The following is an 18985-nucleotide window of genomic DNA, read 5'->3' as shown; positions in this document are numbered from 1 at the left end:
CCACTGGTAACTAGTGCTCATCCTTAAGTGCTTTCCAAAAATCACCTCATTAACATAATGAAAAATCTTTACCACTCTTAACACTTATGAAATTACAAGGGTTTTAAGAGTTGTAAACCAGGAACTGTGGACTAAGACAAAATACACAGGTGACCCTGGACCAATATGGGTTTGAACTGCATCGGTCCACCTGAACACTTACTTTTTTGAATAAATACAATATGGTACTATAAATGTATTTTCTTTTCCTTATGATTTTGTTAACTTTTTTTTCTAGCTTAAAGTACAGAATACAATACACACAACATACAAAATACGTGTTAATTGACTGTTTATGTTATCGGTAAGATTTCTGGTGAACTGTAGGCTACTAGTTACATTTTTTGTGGAGTTAAAAAGTTATATGCTGATGTTTTACTGCACTGTTGGGGGTGGAGGACTGAGGAGCCCTAATCCCGCTTTGTTCAAGCTTTCACCTGAGTGAGCAAATATATATTTCTTATAAGTCAGCATATCACAATGTGGTTCACTGATTCTGTAATTATGCTAGTGCCCTTTCTACGCATCATAGTTTCCTCCAAGTTGTCACAAAGTTCAAATCTTGGGATACAGCAACAGCCCGATAAAGGAGGCTGAGAATGCTGGACTCCACATATTCTAGTCTTGCTTTATACATTCACCACTTGTGTGACCTTAGATGAGTCTTCACTTTTCTTAGCATTCAGAGAGACAAGACTTATAAGAATATTTCCCTTGATAATGGAAGCTGAAGAAGCAGAGATAATGGTGCTTTGGAAACATAAAAACTACCATATACACAATTTTTTTTTCTGCTTTCCGGTCAATGTTCTTTCTAAGATACTGTGAAGCACAGTACTAAGGTGGAAAAACACTGTGAGCTTTAAGCCGTTACACTTGGGCTAAGTCCTTGCTATGCCCCTGACTGATTAGGATGGAAGATGCTGTCTTGCCCTTCAGGGGTGGCCCATTTGGTAATGTTCCCACCAAAGGTAAGACAGTGAATAATAAATGTTATTACTGACACTTTATAGCGAGGACAAGAGGGTGAGGATAGGCCACTCCAAGTGGCTAGGCTGACTTCATGTATGGGTCTAGTTAAGAGTTTATGTACAAACCTCATTGTGTGCCCCTTAGCAAAACCCTTTAGCAATTAACCTATGCAAATGCAGACTCTAGCTTTAATCAGTCTTAGCAGACTATTACTCCAACTGCAGTAAAACAGCACAATACAGAATTCTTTGTCAACAATCCACTGGTTGCATAATGATATCATCTAACTACACCCAGGAGGCAGTCTAGTGCGTAGGGTTGCTGGAGGACACATATTTCATATAAACCAGTATAAGCACCTGACATTAAGCTTTTGATTGCCAACCCACCCATTTCAAATACATTCATCTTAAATAAACAAATTGCCAGCTATATGACACAGCTACAATCTAAACAATCAGGAACCAGGACACCCCACTCATTAAGTTCCCCTTTTAAAAAGCCCTGAGTAACTGGGGTAACTGATGGTTTGACTGACCTTGCCTTTCTCCTCCCATGCCCAAATTCCCACACCTAAATTTTAAATTCACCAATAAAGAGTGATTCTGTGAAACCCTGGCCTCCCCACCCTTGGGCCCCAATAAAAGATACAGGTCTGCTCCTCATCCCCGCCATCGGGCTGTGTGGCCCTCAGGCCTGGCATGTGCCCTCTAGGACCTGTGCACAATAAATCCTTTCTTCAAAGTTCCCTAACTGTTGTCGCTGAGGTGCAGCTTGCAAGCATAGTAAGAACCACAGGTGCCAGTCCAGGTGCAACATTAACACTGGCTCCAGTCAGGAAAATGTGGGGGCTCATCACCAATCCTACATGCCCAGGTGAGTGCCTGAGGCATTCCTAGCCGATAGCATCACTATGAATAGGCTGAGACAGACAAGCACACAATGATTCAGTGGGTAACAGGTTCAGGTTCAGGGTCTACAAGGCTTAGACAGAACTGCTGTGATGCTATTACAGATGAGGGTATGAAACTGAATAAAAGAAACTTCATTTAAAATGGAGTCAGGGTGGGGCGCCTGGGTGGCGCAGTCGGTTGGGCGTCCGACTTCAGCCAGGTCACGATCTCGCGGTCCGGGAGTTCGAGCCCCGCGTCGGGCTCTGGGCTGATGGCTCAGAGCCTGGAGCCTGTTTCCGGTTCTGTGTCTCCCTCTCTCTCTGCCCCTCCCCCATTCATGCTCTGTCTCTCTCTGTCCCAAAAATAAATAAACGTTGAAAAAAAAAAAAATTAAAAAAAAAAAAAAAAAAAATGGAGTCAGGAGGCCAAAAGCGGGAGCCTGCAAGGTCTACCACTCTGTCAACTTCACACTTCAACAGGAAGAGAAGTACCCTGCATTCCCAAGAAGCCTTTGTTACTCTAGTAGGAGGAAAGAATTTCTCCTTGCCCAGCAACAACCCAGCCAATGAAAAACCATCACTACTCTGAACTCTCACTGTCCGCCAATGAACTACCTTCAAAGCAGCCCCTTCAATTCCTTCCTTTTTCTCTGTTTCTCGTCTTTCATTTCTATACTTGCCTCCTGTTTGCCACAGCTTGTATGTCTAGAATTGCAATTCTCTGCTATTCCCCCTTCCTCCCAAAAAATCATTTTGCTGATAAAATAACTGGCTGTTTTACTTTTAGGGCCAAAAAGGACATATGATACTTTAAACACCTCCAGGATAGGCCAATTGGTCAATATGCTGGCTTTAGAAACCATCCTATAATAAATTGTTTAAGATGTACCCACTGTAGGGACTTCGTTATACAATACAAACAGCACTGGTGGGGAGGAGGTGCTGAGGATGGAGAAGAGAGGGATATAAAATAAATTTCATTTGTACAATGCTCTATTTCAGGGAAGTAGTATAAATTATCGTTTAATCTTTCAATGATCTTGTAAAGCAGGTATCATTACTCTCATTTTTTAAAAATGCTTTTATTCCTTTTTTTTTTTTTTTGAGAGAGAGTGAGTGAGTGGGGAGTGGGGTGCAGAGAGAGGGAGAGATCCCAATCAGGCTCCACACTGACAGTGCAGAACCTGATGTGGTTCTTGAACACACAAACCATAAGATCATGACCTGAGCCAAAACCAAGAGTTGGACACTTAACTGACTGAGCCACCCAGGTGCCCCTACTCTTATTATTATGTTTTTTAAAGATAAGGAAACAGGATGAGAAACATTAAATAATTTCATAGAACTAAATCTCTAACCACAACTGCAACATGAAGCCTAATGCTTTTTCTACCATGTTGTCTTAGCTAATTCCGACATGGGATGGGAGGGAGCTTTCCCCAAACCACCAAGCAATTCTCAGACATCAGCTTGGTTTCCTACAATTCAACTCAATTCTGACATCATCTACCTAGAGACAGCATCCACAGGCTAAGGGCTCAGTCCCACAAAACTGCCTTCCACTTCAGATGCCAGTTCCAAAGCCAAGTTGTTATTTGTGCTTCTGACTGACTATAAATAAGAGGTTCCCCCTTATTGAATCTCTTCTTTGGTTCAATTAGTTTTGCTAGAGCGACTCACAGAACTTAAGAAACCTATTTTCTTAACAGATTACAAAGGATGTTATAAATCAACAGTGAGATAAAGAAATGCATAAGGCAAGGTCCCAAACACAGGAGCTTCTGTCCTCATGTGTCTGGGGCCCGACACAATGGCAAGTGGAAGACTTCTGGGTCATTAACCAGGAAGCTCTGCAAGCCTGCTCCTTTTGGACTTTTATGGAGGCTTCACTACATGGGCATGATTGAGGAAATCCCTGACCACTAGCAATTCATTCAATCTCTAGCCCCTCACCCTTCCCTGGAAATCAGGGACCAGAACCAAAAGTTCTAACCCTCTAATCATAGTTGGTTGTCCAGGTCACCAGCCCCCATCCTTATTAGGTTACCTAGGGGCTTTCCAGAAGGTACATTAACATAACAAAGGACAGCTTTTTATCACTCTCCTCACTTAGAAAATTCTAAAGGTCTTAGAAAGTCTGCTAGAACCAGGAAGACTAAATATGTATTTCTTATTATAAATGACAATATCACAGATAGCCGAAAGCATTATGAAGATGTTTAGAAAGCAATAGCAATAACAAGCTGTCCTTGGTCTATTAAGATGTGACAGGATAAGTACTATCTGATGAGACATAGTTATCCCCACTCTCCGGCCTTTGTGATCAATGGCAAGCATTTGTGAGCAGCCTGGCTAGAATAACCTGTATGGCAGAGTAAGGAAATATTAAACAGCATGCATATGAAACTCAGGTCTTTAGACCCAATAGTCCACTCCAGGTAACTATGTGACATGCCACAGATGAAAACTCTCTGTGGTAGCTTATTCCAAAGACGGGTGTTATCAGTTCCTTCCTTTCCTGCCAGCCCATACCAGGAGAAGTCTATTTCTCCACCTTCTTGAATTTGGGGTTGGCCTGTGACGGCTTTGAGCAATAAAATACAGCAAAGAGATGCTGTGCCAGTTTGGACTTAGATAGGACTGGCAGTTTTCCTCTTCCTCTCTGTGCCCTGAGGGACCACACAATGAATCCAAGCTACTCTTTCGAAGAGAGAATGTTGAGAAGCATTGAGAGGCCAGAAATGAGTGCAAAAGCCATCTTGGACTTCCAGCCTAGCCGAACTTTCAAATAATTCCAGTCCCAGCTGCCATCTAATTGCAACCACTGGAGAAACCCAAAATGAGAACTATCTCAGCTGAGCCCAGTCAACTGGGAGAAACAGTAAATTGCTTATTCCAAGCCACTATGTTTTGGGGTGGTTTGCCACCCAGCAATAGATAACTGGGACACACACCCTAACAGAAAACAAATCTCTAAGCCAACATCTCTGATGTAATTAATGAGGACCTGCTATGTCCTCAGCTTGGGAGACTTACTGCCAGAGATTAGGAATTTAAGTAGAAGACACTGTCTCAAGAAATACTGCCTAAACATTACAAACATGAAACGGAAGTGAAAACTTTAAGACAATATATATGTTAAACTGAGTGATACAGACCCTAAGGGCCTCAGGAGTTAAAGACAGAGAGGGAGGTAGATAAAGACCGAAAAAGTGACTGGCTCACTGAACACCTACTCCTGCTCCCTCCTAGTGTGCTTTCCTGTATTTTATTTTATTTTATTTATTTTTTTTTTTTAAATTTTTTTTTTGAACGTTTATTTATTTTTGGGACAGAGAGAGACAGAGCATGAACGGGGGAGGGGCAGAGAGAGAGGGAGACACAGAATCTGAAACAGGCTCCAGGCTCTGAGCCATCAGCCCAGAGCCCGACGCGGGGCTCGAACTCCCGGACCGCGAGATCGTGACCTGGCTGAAGTCGGACGCTTAACCGACTGCGCCACCCAGGCGCCCCTCCTGTATTTTAGAGATTTGACAGCTAAAGGCTAGATTTCTCAGATTCCCCTGCAGCTAGGCTCCCTCAGGAGACCCATATTCCTGCATGGAAACTCACTCTCCTACAGATTGGGAGGAGGAGAGGCAGAAGGCAAATGTGAGATTGGATCTTCTCACAAACAGAGCTGCAAAAGGCACTTCTCAAGTCTGCAGCTTCGTTAGCACACTAGCTGTAGGTACTTCCCTCTTAGCACCCCCCTTCTGCAGGATGGTTCTCAACCTGGAGTCCACTCCCGTTAGCTCTCCCAGTGATTTTGTGAGCTAATGTCCCTTCATCGATCCACTGCTGCCTGACTAGCTAAAGGGTTTTTCTAGCCTTAAATTAGCTAGAGTGTATTCCATGGTCTGCGACCAAGAACTCTGACACACAGTCTGCATTTGTGGATTCAGAGGTGACTTTTCAGGAGAGGCAAAGGTGTACAGGTCAGAGAAAGTGGTCATTTACATGACTTAAAAATTGTGGCCACAGAGCTGAAGTATGAGAGATTCTGGAATCCAAGATGTGATGATAAAGGTCTTTTATTTTTTAGACATTAAAGGTCTTTAGAGCCAGAAGAGAAAAAATAATGCAGAAATCTCCCTGACTAAATACGAATATTCAAAGGGAATAACTGAAGAGTGTTAATCTATTATGCAAATCAAAGAATAAGGTAAGGATGTACCTGAAACCACGGCTTGAAGGTAGGGTGTGTGGAGCACGGGGAAGTGGGGTGGGGTTAATTGCACAGAAAAAAATTAACAGCCAACGTGATGTAAATATCTTTAGAAGGATCAGCTTGCAGGGTTCAACTTTGGTCGTACCTGGGAATTTGGCCTTTGGATGTATTCAATATTGACAAGGCTAGTTTGCCCACCTTTGGCTAACCTACTAAACGTCGCTATCTTTCTAGGAGTCTACAATTTCACTAGCTGTGGCTGATTGTTTTGCCTATGTGACCAGCCCCAACAAAAATCCCTGGAATTTGAGTCTTTAGTTTGTCATAATCATCATCGGTACCTTAATCTTTCACTCTCATCCCACTTTTGTTTTATCTTTGTATGTATTTATGTATGTCTGCACGTGTATGAAAATGCTGCTCACCATCAGTCATTTTGCTTAGGTTTTCCTTATCTATGTGTGATTTCATAAAAGTCACCCTCTAGTAACTTCCTCTGAAAGGGCACATGGGTACAGAAACCTAAGTTCTTTTATCTGAAAGATAGTTCGGCTGGTTCACATCCTTGGTTCACATCTTCTTTCATTGAATTTTCTAAAAACACTGTTTTGTTCTTACCTTGCTTGGTATGCTGGTTTTTGAGGTCTGATGCTGGTCTAATTCTTTTGACTTTGTAAGTTATTTGTGTTTTTGCTTTGAGGCCTTGAGGATTTCATCTTTATTTCTGATCTTACTTTTACTAGTGTATTCTTAAAGTTGATAGTTCTTGGGGCGCCTGGGTGGCTCAGTCGGTTAAGCATCCGACTTCGGCTCAGGTCACGATCTCACGGTCCGTGAGTTCGAGCCCCGCATTGGGCTCTGGGCTGATGGCCCAGAGCCTGGAGCCTGCTTCTGATTCTGTGTCTCCCTCTCTCTCTGCCCCTCCCCCGTTCATGCTCTGTCTCTCTCTGTCTCAAAAATAAATAAACGTTAAAAAAAAAATTAAAAAAAAAAAAAAAGTTGATAGTTCTTGGTTAATTTTTTCCAGGTATTCAGGAAGCCCTTTCAGAATCAGATCTTTTCCCATTTTTGGAAAGTTTTTAATATAATTTTAAATATTATTTCTGTTCCACTATTTTGTTTTTGCTCTTCACAGACTCTAATAATATGAATAGCATTCCTTATTTGCATATCTTCCATTTCCCCTTCCTTCTTGACCCTTTTACTTTTTTATGTCACTTTCTTGGTTGTTTTCCTATTTTTCTTCAATGCTCTAGACTAAATTCACTTCAATCTAGTCTCCTTATGATACCTTATAATTTACCCTTTATTTAGAACTTTGTTTCCTTCAAATTATAGTCTGAGTTTATTCAACTCTTTTTTCATTTTCCCTCCTTTTTTTCCCCTCTATTTCTGTTCTTAGTTTTTGAGTGTCTGATTCTGGGTAGTTTTTCATATCCTCAGATGCTTGTTTATGTATTTTAATTCTGTCTGGAGTTTAGACTTGCTGTTTTCTTCTGCTTCATACTTGTTTTTTGGGAAAAAGTATCAGTTGAAAGAGAACAGAAAACCCAGAAATAAATGCACAATTAAATGGTCAATTAATCTTTGACAAAGGAGGAATGAATATACAATGGGAAAAAGACAGTTTCTTGAACAAATGGTGTTGGGAAAACTGGACAACATGCAAAAGAATGAAACCGGACCACTTTCTTTCACCACATAAAAGAATAAACTCAAAATGGATTAAAGATCTAAATGTGAGACCCGTGGGCACCTGGGTGGCTCAGTCAGTTAAGTGTCCAACTTCGGCTCAGGTCATAATTTCACAGTTCGTGGGTTTGAGCCCCACATCACACTCTGTGCTGACAGCTCAGGGCCTGGAACCTGCTTCCAGATTCTGTGTCTCCCTCTTTCTCTGCCCCTCTCCCACTCGCACTTTCTCTCTCTCTCAAAAATAAATAAACATTAAAAAAAATAAATGTGAGACCTGAAACTATAAAATCCTTGAAGAAAGCACAGGCTGTAATCTCTCTGACATAGGCTGTGGCAACATTTTTATAGATATGTCTCCTGAGGTAAGGGAAATAAAAGCAAAAGCAAACTACTGGGACTACATCAAAATAAAAAGTTTCTGCACAATGAAGGAATCAATCAGTCCCAACCTATGGACTAGAAGACGATATTTGCAAATGACACCAGATAAAGGATCAATATCCAAAATATGTAAATAACTTATTATATAACTCAATACTCAAAAACAATCCAATCATGGGCAGAAGACATGAATAGAGATTTCGCTAAAGACAACAGACAAATGGCCAACAGACACATGAAAAGATGCTCATTATTACTTATCATCAGGGAAATGCAAATCAAAACTATAATCAGGTATCACCTTATACCTGTCAGAATGGCTAAAATCAACAACAAAGAAAGAAGGTGTGGGTGAAGCTGTGGATAAAAAAGATCCCTCTTCCACTGTTTGTGGGAATGCAATCTGGTACAGACAGTATGGAAAACAGTATGTTCCTTAAAAAATTAAAAATTGAACTACCCTGCAATCCAGTAATTGCACTACTGGGCATTTACCCAAAGAATACAAAAATGCTAATTCAAAGAGATACATGCACCTCCACGTTTACTGAAGCATTATTTACGATAGCCAAGACACGGAAGCAGCCCAAGTGATTGTCCATCCATTGATGAATGGATAGAGATGACATGACATACATATGTGTATATATATATGTGTATATATATATGTGTGTATATATATGTGTATATATATACACATATATATGTGTATATATATTTATGTACATATATATATACATATAAAACACCTAATGGAATGTTCAGCCATAAAAAATGAAATGCTGCCATTTGCAATAACATGGATAGAAGAAAATAAGTTTGTCAGAGACAGACAAATGCTCTATGATTTCACCCATGTGTGGAATTTAAGAAACAAACAAGCAAAAGGGAAAAATAAGAGAGGCAAACCAACAGACTGTTAGCTATAGAGAAATAACTTATGGTTGCCAGGTGGGAGGTGGATAGCGGAATGGGGGAAATTGGCATGGGGATTAAAGAGTACGCTTATCATGATGAACATAAGTAAATAAATGAATTAAATAAAATGATAAAAAAAGAATTACAAAAAAAAGTAGAGAAGTTTAGGATGGAGAAATATAGATTATATAGATGAACCTTGAGTAACACAGAGGTTAGGTGTCGGGATGCTGACCACCCCCCCCCCCCACGAAGTTGAAAATCTGTGTATAACCTTTGACTCTAAAAACTTAACTACTAATAGCCTACTATGGGAAACCTTACTGATAACATAAAGTCAATTAACACATATTTTGTATGTTATATGTATTATATACTGTATTCTTAAAATAAACTAGAAAAAAGAAAATGTTAAGAAAATCATAAGAAAGAGAAAATACATTTCAACTACTGTACTATAGAAAATCCAGGTATAAATGAACCACACAGTTCAAATCTGTGTTGTTCAAAGGTCAGCTGTAATTGATCTTGTTGCATCTCATGCAGATCATTTTTCACACTGTATGTATAATCATCTGTTATCAAATGTAACATTTGCCTACTCCAGGTTCCACTGAGTAGGAAAACATTTTGTCATCATAAAAAAAATTTTTTTTCCCTCAGTTGATTGTTTACCATTTCATTTCCTGACTTCAGCATTAATTCTCTACGGGTTCTACTTTTCTCTTGTCCATTTTGTGAAACTGTGGTGTTTAACAAGATGTCTACTTTAATGACACTGTTTCCAGTCAGTTGAAGCAAAGTCCAGATATTTTAGCAGGTTTTTTGTGTATAGGGGAGTGATGTGAGCTTTCCTTCTTCTTTGTCCTCTTATTATCAATTGTCAAAAAAACTCTTCCATTTTGCACATATTCTTCTCTAGAATACATGCACTTGGAATACGATCCCTTTAAATTGTATGGCCGACCCTTTAGACAGCGCCTACTTTGAAGTCACTTTACTGCAGCCCTACTCTGTTCTACCACTTGTTACTGTTGCACTTTCAGATCGGGGAGGGTTTTAATCTTTCTGTCATTCCAACTAGCCTCTTTTGCTGGCATCCTTTCTGGGTCTGCCTTTGCTTGCCACAGAATCTTCTAGCAATGAGCAACTGGTACTGGAACAGTGCTGGGATTTGTTGTTGTTTTCTGTTTTTACTCATAGTTATTTTGCACTTTTGGCATTCTCTATCTTTAAATAATGTTGGGTTTGGAACTGGATAGAATTGTCATAGTTATGGACAACATTTCACACAACATTTAGGGAGCAGATTTTGGTATGGTACTTTGCTTACCTCACACCCACCACGGATGTCAGCCAGCTTGTTTTTTTAAAATCCTCTTAATATGTTTTTAAAACAAAAGCCAAGTGTGAAAAAATAAAAATATAATTGATATTTGACTTATGATTAACCGAAATTATGAGGTTGTGGTTAAATTTACAAAGAGCATTACACTGTTGATGGGAGACCAGCTTCACTATAAATTTAATTACCAGAGTAGTTTAATTCCTTAGGTAGGTTTTGCCTTGTGTTACCAGATGTGTCAGACATCTGAAATGCTTAATAACAGATAGAATATACTAAATGTAGAAATTAAACTTGAAATGTTGACAGTTACTTCATTATTTAGGGCTTTAAACTGAACTAACAGCTTAAGGGAAATTTAGCCGGCCTGACTTGAATAGATTAATCAAAAGAAAGTAACTTTTTAAATGAGGAGATAGGATATGGTTGTGCTTGAAGATTAGATCTCTCCTTGCCCAATTCTACAACTTCATTTCTAAAGCTCACCATTTCTCCCAAACATATGATAGTGTTTCATGTCTCACTGCGCATTTACCGTAGACACTGGGGAACCCCAGGGAGAGCAAGACAAAGTTCCTAGACTTGTGGACTTCTATTAAAGAAGAGACCAGCAAATGAAAAAAGCAACCAAGTAAGCAGTTCCAAGTAGTGACAAAGCCACAAGGATTAAAAAAATATATATAAAAGATAAGGGAAGACAATGATAGAGAAGGGCGTTCCTAGAATTACATTCAGGGAAGGCCTCTCTGAGGTACTGATATTTGATGCGATTTGAATGAAGTGAGAGAAAGACATTTAGAAGAAGATGGGGGGGGGGTGCGGGAGGCAGGAGGGAGAAGGGGAGGGTCTAGAAGAGGCCTTGAAGCAGGAACAAGCTTGGTGAGTTTAAGGTACACACAAGGAGGCCACTGCGGCTGAAAGAGTAAAAATAAAGTCAGAAAGAGAGGAGAGTAGCTCAAAAACAGACTTGTGGGTCACAGTACAGAATTTGAATTTTATTAAAGCTGAGATGGGAAGGCATCAAAGCATGACATTTGGCCTGCTTCGGCTTTTTCCTCCTTGGTTATCTGGCCAGCTTCAATTTGTCTTTCAAAATCTAGCATCATCTCCTGTAGGCCATATTTCTTAACTCCCCAGGTAAGGTCAATCACCTCCTCCTGTGTGCTACTTCTGAGCAATAATAGATTACTACTGGCCGCCTCTCACATTTCTAGTGGTACCTAGGCTGTTGATTTTTACCTAGGTTGTGTTTTGCTTCCCCTCCCCCCCACCCCATCTTTGTAATCCTTGAGTCTAACACAGTGGCGGGTGCTAAGTAAAGGTTCCATAAAGGAAAAACTAACCCTTTCAGTGGCACAAGCCTGGACTCCTTCCAACCACTTGGGGTGCGGTACCCGGCGGCGCATGGGAGTTGTTGCCCTGGAAGGCTGCACGCACAGTTCCCCAGCTCTCTGCTACCAGAGGAAGGGCTTGCGTTTCAAGGATACTTCCTTGGCCAAGAATGCCTCTCCGGAAACCCAACGGCCCCTCAGTCAGGTGCCTGCTGTCTCCCTTTGCACGCCTTTGCTCGTCCTTCCCGGGCCCTGGGTTGGGGAGTGGGAGGGGGGTGGAACCTTCAAGCTTCCCAGCTCTGCGTCCTCACACTACCGGCAAACGCTCCGTTGGCCTAGTCACGCACCGGGACCCCTCTCCTCCTTAACAACGGAAGTTACAGCAGCGGTGCCCACTGGCACACAGGGCCCGCGTCGCGCCGCCCCTCCTTGCTTCTAGTGTACATCCTCTGGTCCCGCAGTCGCCCCCCACGGAACCCAGCCCCACTCACCTAGAATGCGGGTGATGCCCAGGGTCAGCTTCTCCAGGTGCGGCTTGCTGCAGCCTGGGGGCGGCGTCTCCTCCATGACTCGCGTCCCGGCTCCGCGCGCTGCGGGGGCAGCAGCGGGGACGCAGCGGGCGAGCGGGGTGGGCGGGACGGCTGGACGCCGCCCCAGAAGCTCGGCAGTCCAGTTCACGGCACGCCGGGAGTTGTAGTGCTCGGCTCCTGAGAGCGCGGCGAGGCGGAGATGGGGGGCCCCGGCTGCTCTGGGAGTGGTGGTTCCGTGCGGCGCTCGTACCCGTGGCCCCGGCGGTCGCGCCACACCACGCCGCCTGGACAGAGCGACTCCTCCGCCCGGGCCCTTCCGCCCCGCCGGGGCCGGTCGCGCAAGCGGGGGCGGGCCTCTGTGCCGTGCGGCCAATCCGGCGTGGGCCTGGAGGCTGGGGCGGGGCGGCCCCGGCGCGACGCCCCAAGTGGCGGTTGTTTCAAGATGGCGGACGTGGCGGGCCCCTCCCGCCCCGGCGCGGCGGCGTTCTGGAGCCGGGACTGTATCCTTTGCCCGCCTGGCAGGGGGCGCCGGCGCCCTCCACCGCGCGGCGAGAGGTCGCGTGGGACTGAGTGGAGGGGCGACGCTCGATGCTATCTCTGGGGGCGGGGCCGTCCTTTCCGGCCGTCGTGTAGGTGCCGGGCTTTCCCCTGACTTGGGTGTTAGGTAGCTGGGAGCCAGATTCTGTCTCCAGGCTGGAGCTCCAGGCTGGAGACTCGGCACTGAGGTTTTCCAGCCCTCCTTGGCGGTGAGCTTTGGAAAGATGGCCTAGAATCTTGGTCCAGCCAGGGGCTGGGAGGGTCCCTCTGACCGTGGTGACCTCGGGCCGGCTGAATCTCTGCGGAGGAGGGGTAGGGTGTGGGCTGGACAGGGAGCCTTTTTGTCTTGGTTTAGGACTGTCCTTGGTCTGTGTTGTTAGGAGAAAGTCAGGACCTTGTCGGACTTCGAAGGCCTGTCAGTGATGATTTACTTTGTTGCTGGGATTTTCGGAGAGGTTGGGGCTGGACGTGGTCTGGTGGTACTGGTTACGTTGCAAGTCTTTGCTGCTGGAAGTAGTGTTGATTTTCTTGTGGACTGTGAGTCCCCACTGGCAGGATTGAAGTTTTTGAGTTGTTTTGGGGTGGAGAAGCTGTGGAGCTTTACCGCTGTGGTGGTGTTCCCAGTTAAGTAACTGATGAGACGTGTGACAGACTGATTCTTTCTTGGGTTTGGATAGACGGTGCCCGCCTGATCTTTGGTCCTAGTAAGTTACATCACGTTAGAGAAGTGTTACATGAAGAGAGGGCAGTCCGTGTACTGAGTGCCTGCAGAGGCAAGTCTTTTTGTCTGTTTGCTAGGATTGATGATTGAGCATTGTTTGAGGCATTGCTGTTAACTTTGGCAGAATCATTTTCTGCACGTTCTACTTAGCTCCCTGTGAAACTTACAAAATTATATTATCAGTTTTACTGATTGAGTTATAGAACTAGGATTACAGTGTCATGTGTAGAGAGGGATATTTTTGCATTCCTTGCTCAGTGTTTAATACTTTGTAAACATAATTACCACTTGTCTCTGATAGGTGGGTGACAAGTAAAATCATGCACGTATACTGTGGATGAAAACACACTAGTGCACTGTGCAAATTAAATATATTTTTTTTTCTTATCAGGAAGGATGCAAAGAGAATATGTGCATTGGGAACTGGGCTGAATTAGGAAGTCAGGAAATTGGGATGAGTCTTTCTCATGGAACACTATGCCTGCAATGGATACTTGAAGGTTAGCAGCTTCTAAGGTGCTTTTTTAGTGTAGTCATTTTCATAACTACTTATGTGGTTTCAGTGGTTATTCCTTAACTTTCTCTATGACCAAGGGAATTGTTCTCATCGGTATAAGTGGTGTGTGTGTGGGGGGGGGGGGGGGCAGGGTTTTGCTGTTCCACTAATTAAGTTAATAGGTAAATAAACAAACTGTATTCTTGGTCTAAGCAGCCCTGTGTGCTCACTTAGTCATATAGTTATTATTCCTTATTTCACATAGAAGTCCTATATTCTCTCTTTTCTCTCTTTTCACCCTTACTCTGAAAATTAATGTAAAATACTTATCTTCTCATTGAAAGTGAGTAGTAGAAATCAAATGGGGAAGATAGTGGTGATTAAATTTGATAGAAATTCCGTAATTTGAAATGAATTGCAAGGTTACTAGTATTACCTATTTCCCTCACCTATTGCATAATATTCCCAGTTATCATCCAGCCTCAGATGTTTTCATTTTAAATCTCTGTAGGACACAAAAGCAATGTCAAATATAAATTTGCTACTGAATCTTTGCTAAAAAGTACAAGGATAGTTATGAATCATTTGGTTTAATCATGTGTCTTTGGATCTTTATTACACTAATGACTTCCTAGACCACCTCATAGGCTTTATATAGAAGTTTCAATAGAAAAAAACAAAAAGAATGTATGTATAATCTGGTATTCTTTTCACACTGTTAAAAGAAAGTTTTTCAATGCTTTGCCTAAACAATTAGAGAAATGTGACTAGGAAATTTCCTGGTCCTAGATGTTTCTGTCATGTGAGGACAGATCATCTGTGACTGAACATCACCTTTTTTTTTTTTTTTTTAACTGTTCTTATGAGTTCTGCATCTCCTGCACAGTATGATTCAGCAGTAATGTTTGGCACAAGGTATGTCTTTATACCTACTGTGTAAACAGTGAGTATCCTATGTTGTCATTTTATGGGTTAAATCTACAAGTAAAATATGCCCCTTCAGCCATAAACTGTTTTTCTTCAGTATAGTTCCTGGTAGTGTCAAAAGAAATTAATGTTTCTGTAGTATCTAAATTTGATTGGGTAATACACTCCAATGTTTTATCATTAACTGTATTTTTTTTTTTAACATTTATTTATTTTTGAGACAGAGAGAGACAGAGCATGAATGGGGGAGGGTCAGAGAGAGAGAGGGAGACACAGAATCTAAAACAGACTCCAGGCTCTGAGCTGTCAGCACAGAGCCCGATGCGGGGCTTGAACTCACGGACAGCGAGATCACGACCTGAGCTGAAGTCGGACGCTTAACCGACTGAGCCACCCAGGCGCCCCTCATTAACTGTATTTTTAACTTGATATTAACAAATATGAACTGTAAGGGACTTGGTCAAAACATTGCAGTAGCTATAATCTCTGCCATTGAATATTCAATTACAGATAGAGACTTTATGTTGATGTTAAGAGAATATACTAGCCAGGAAAGTCATTTGGGTCAATGATAATTACATACATATACGTGTGTTGCTGGTAAGTGAAATTAAAAAAGGTTAGATTAGGCTGTGCAACACCAAGTTTATTTTCTTCAGCTTTTGTTGATCTGAGATAGATATGCTCCTTCCTCTGTACTTTTGGTTTCTAATTACTGCTTTAATTCTGGGGATTTGGAGTTTGGTACTAGCATTAAGGATGCTTTATAATTTGCTGTACTTGTCTTAGTAAAGAACTTCCAAAGAAGCTGAAGTAGAACTGAGGTGGCACATAGAACCCAGTAAGAGGTCCAGTAGACATTTGGTATATACTGTGTCTCTTTGACTTTTCCTGTGAAATATGTTTGTATATTTTTCAGACTTTGTATTTGAAGACAGTAAGTTATATGGGTTCTTGAATGAAGATAGATTACCAATGATTACAAAGGATAGGTTGGATGGAGGCAATTTCAAATATTTTTATGTTTATTTTTTTAAAACCCATGTTAAGGTTAATTTAGCATTTTTATATTTGAAAAGATATTTAGCATGAATGTGGCTAATGGGTTTTGCCTGCATATTTTGACATTTTCCTCTACTCTTCAAGGTAATTCTGGCTGGTCTAAGAATTAAAATGACATGAGATAGATTAAGAGGAGAAAATCAAATTTAATTACGTATATATGGGGAATCTATATATCTGTGTGAGGTTCCAAAGACAAGCGAAATGAGGTATATATGTCATCCCAAACTAAGGGGAAGGGAATAGGGATCTGGGACTTTAAAGGCAAGGAAAGCAATTCACAGGAAGGTGAAAAGGGATAAATGTTTGGTAAACAAATGTTTCCTGGGCCATATAGAAACAATGGGACATAGAAAGGAATTTAACAAACAGACTGCTAAATTTCTTCCTATCTACCACTCCTAGTTTATGTTATACACAGTTATTTATGGTGATTCTCCCTTCTGGGAGCAGGTCCTACATCTAAATTTTAGGCAATTAGTGGCAGGGACAAGGATTCTTCATGAGTCTTTTGGGCCTTGATTGTTTTCTGGTCAACATAATCCACATGCCAAAGTGGACATTTGGGGTGATCAGTTCTGAATCCCTACAGGATAGAAAGACAACACGGAAAAGTTGTTAGTTCTTTATAGAATTAAATATCACTTTAATTCTTTCATAGACGGTTCACTACGAGCTGGGCATTTGACATTAGGGGATATAACATTGAACAAAACCAGGGGAAAAATCCTCCTCCACTTGGTGCTTACGTTTTTGTGAGATGAGATGAGGTCATGAATAAGTAAAACATGTTGTATGCTCAATGATTATAGGTGACATATAAAGAAAAAGCAGGAAAAGGGTAGCTATCATGGGCGTCTTTTGTTTGATTTTATGCCAGTACCACATTGTTTTGGTTACTATAGCTTTGTAATATAGTTTGAAATCATAAAGCATGATGTCCGTAGCTTTGTTTTTCTTAAGATTGGTTTCGCTGTTTAGGGCCTTTTGTGGTTCCATAGAAATTTTAGGATTGTTTGTTCTATTCCTATGAAAAATCACATTGGAATTTTGATAGAGATTGCACTGAATCTGTAGATTGCTTTGGTATAGACATTTTTAACAATATTAATTATTACAGTTTATAACCATGGAATAAGTTTCTGTTTGTGTCTTCAATTTCTTTAATGTCTTACAGTGTTCAGTGTATAGGTCTTTCACCTGCTTGTTTAAATTTTAAATTCTTAGGTATTGTATTCTTTTTGGATGCAGTTGTAAATGGGATTGTTTTCTTCTTTTTCTGTTTCTATTCATGTAGAGAAACATGACAGATTTTTTATACTGATTATGCATCTTGCAACTTTGTCGAATTCATTTATTCTTATGGTTTTATTTGTAGTCTTTAGGGTTTTCTATATGTAATATGTCATCTGCAAATAAAGCTTATGAAAGATCTCTACAGTTTGCTTTTCCTAAAAAGGAAACAGTTATTAGCTCAGAGTAAGGATGTGGGAGGTGGCATCAGGTTTGAGAGAAGATACTTGATGAGCTTCCAAATCATGATGCAGCTGAGTTGGTTCCTCAGTGGCTGGTCTGTTCCAGCTGTGAGCAGTCTTCTTCATGAATGTTCTAGGGAAGTCTAGTGTGTTTCCCAGGATTCAGTTATGTTAGTCTTTCCATAGGTTGTCTTTGGAGAATATTCTGCAAATTCATCATTACTGTATCTTCTGATTGAAGACGTTGCCAAATGGAGCTTGTCCTGAATCATCTTGAATATTTTTCCCTTGGGTACCTTCCCATGTGGGTATCTCTAACAGCAGATTATTTATTGAGAACCTATGTGCACTAGTCCCAAGGGATATAAAAAACGACTTGGTTTTTGCTGTTGAAGAGGCTGCATAATTTCATTTTGTAAGGCTTTTTTTTAGATTGGGTGTCAGTGAATTTGTAAATTTTCTCTCTGCTCCCGTGTTAGCTGCTGTCAATTTCCTTAGACTAGTGGGGTCTGATTTTGTTTGTTTACTTGTCTTCTGTGCCCCTTAACATTTTCTCAGCTCCATACCTGATGTCTGAGAGGATTTGAAGTGTAGAGGCACTAGTTATCAGAGCAAATCTTGAATCTGTGGCAGTATTTGTGTGCTGCTGCAGAGAGCTGTTGGAAATCACCTGGCGGCTCACATAGTAGCACCCCCTTTGTATTCCTAAATTCCTATGGGGATTCTGAGCACTTAACAATCAGCCTCCTTGAAAAGATTCCATAGGTAGGAGTGACCCTGAACTGATGTATATTGACTTTTTTTAACATGTTGTTAAATCTACTATTTTACTCCAGCCTTTGCCTGGAAGGAAATTTTTAATAATTGATTTGTCTACAAATCTCGGAGAAGAAAGCATTTTATGAAAGAACAGAAAACAGGAATTTTGTAGGTCATTTGGAAAAAATTGCTTACACACTTACTTCCCGGAAGTGTAATCGAAGGTTATCAAATTGTGGACTTATCTGGATTTAGATATAGTTCTGAATAAGATTTTGTTTCTTAAAGAAAGCTTTCTTATTATATTGGTTATATAACACTATTATGATCTTAGCCTTTCTAAATTTTTCCTTTTGAAATTCAAAATAGTTCTTTTTGTCTTCAATTTCTTCCACTTGTTAAATCATAGGGCTTCTGGGACATTTCATGAAGGCACTGCAGAAGAATAAAACCTTTTTGTGTTTGCATGATGGACTTGCCCTCAAACAGTGTTTGTTCTTCAGAGCTAAAGCTCATTTTGAAATTATTTATTCATGCCTAAAATAACTTGTCCGTTCTCCAAGAATAAGCAAACTGGTACATTTAACTCCTTGCTTACAAAAGGAAAGGTAATGAAAGGAACTTCACAGCAGAATTTATTATTCCAAGATATCTCACTTGGAAATAAGCATGGGTGAAAGTTTTATGGAAGAAGA

The 18985-nt window shown here is 41.1% G+C and overlaps 2 protein-coding genes across 3 annotated transcripts in view; one reads left to right on the top strand and one right to left on the bottom strand.

Moving 5' to 3' along the window:
• Positions 1 to 12616, bottom strand: part of TPGS2 (tubulin polyglutamylase complex subunit 2) — a 70999-nt gene extending 58383 nt beyond the window's left edge. Inside the window, exon 1 of the mRNA XM_030336145.2 lies at positions 12275 to 12616. Coding sequence (XP_030192005.1) covers positions 12275 to 12350 — 76 coding nt within the window. The 5' untranslated portion in view covers positions 12351 to 12616. The remainder of the gene's footprint in view (positions 1 to 12274) is intronic.
• Positions 12617 to 12739: 123 nt separating this feature from the next.
• KIAA1328 (KIAA1328 ortholog) overlaps positions 12740 to 18985 on the top strand; it is a 348930-nt gene continuing 342684 nt past the window's right edge. The window contains exon 1 of one of the 2 annotated variants that reach the window (XM_030336142.1): positions 12740 to 12813. In XM_030336142.1, the coding sequence (XP_030192002.1) occupies positions 12756 to 12813 (58 nt within the window). In that variant the 5' untranslated portion in view covers positions 12740 to 12755. The remainder of the gene's footprint in view (positions 12814 to 18985) is intronic. The other variant, XM_030336143.1, reaches the window with a different exon arrangement.

This window comes from Lynx canadensis, chromosome D3, assembly GCF_007474595.2.
Source record: "Lynx canadensis isolate LIC74 chromosome D3, mLynCan4.pri.v2, whole genome shotgun sequence".
Taxonomy (NCBI): Eukaryota; Metazoa; Chordata; class Mammalia; order Carnivora; family Felidae; genus Lynx; species Lynx canadensis.
This window is presented reverse-complemented; position numbering and strand designations above follow the sequence as displayed.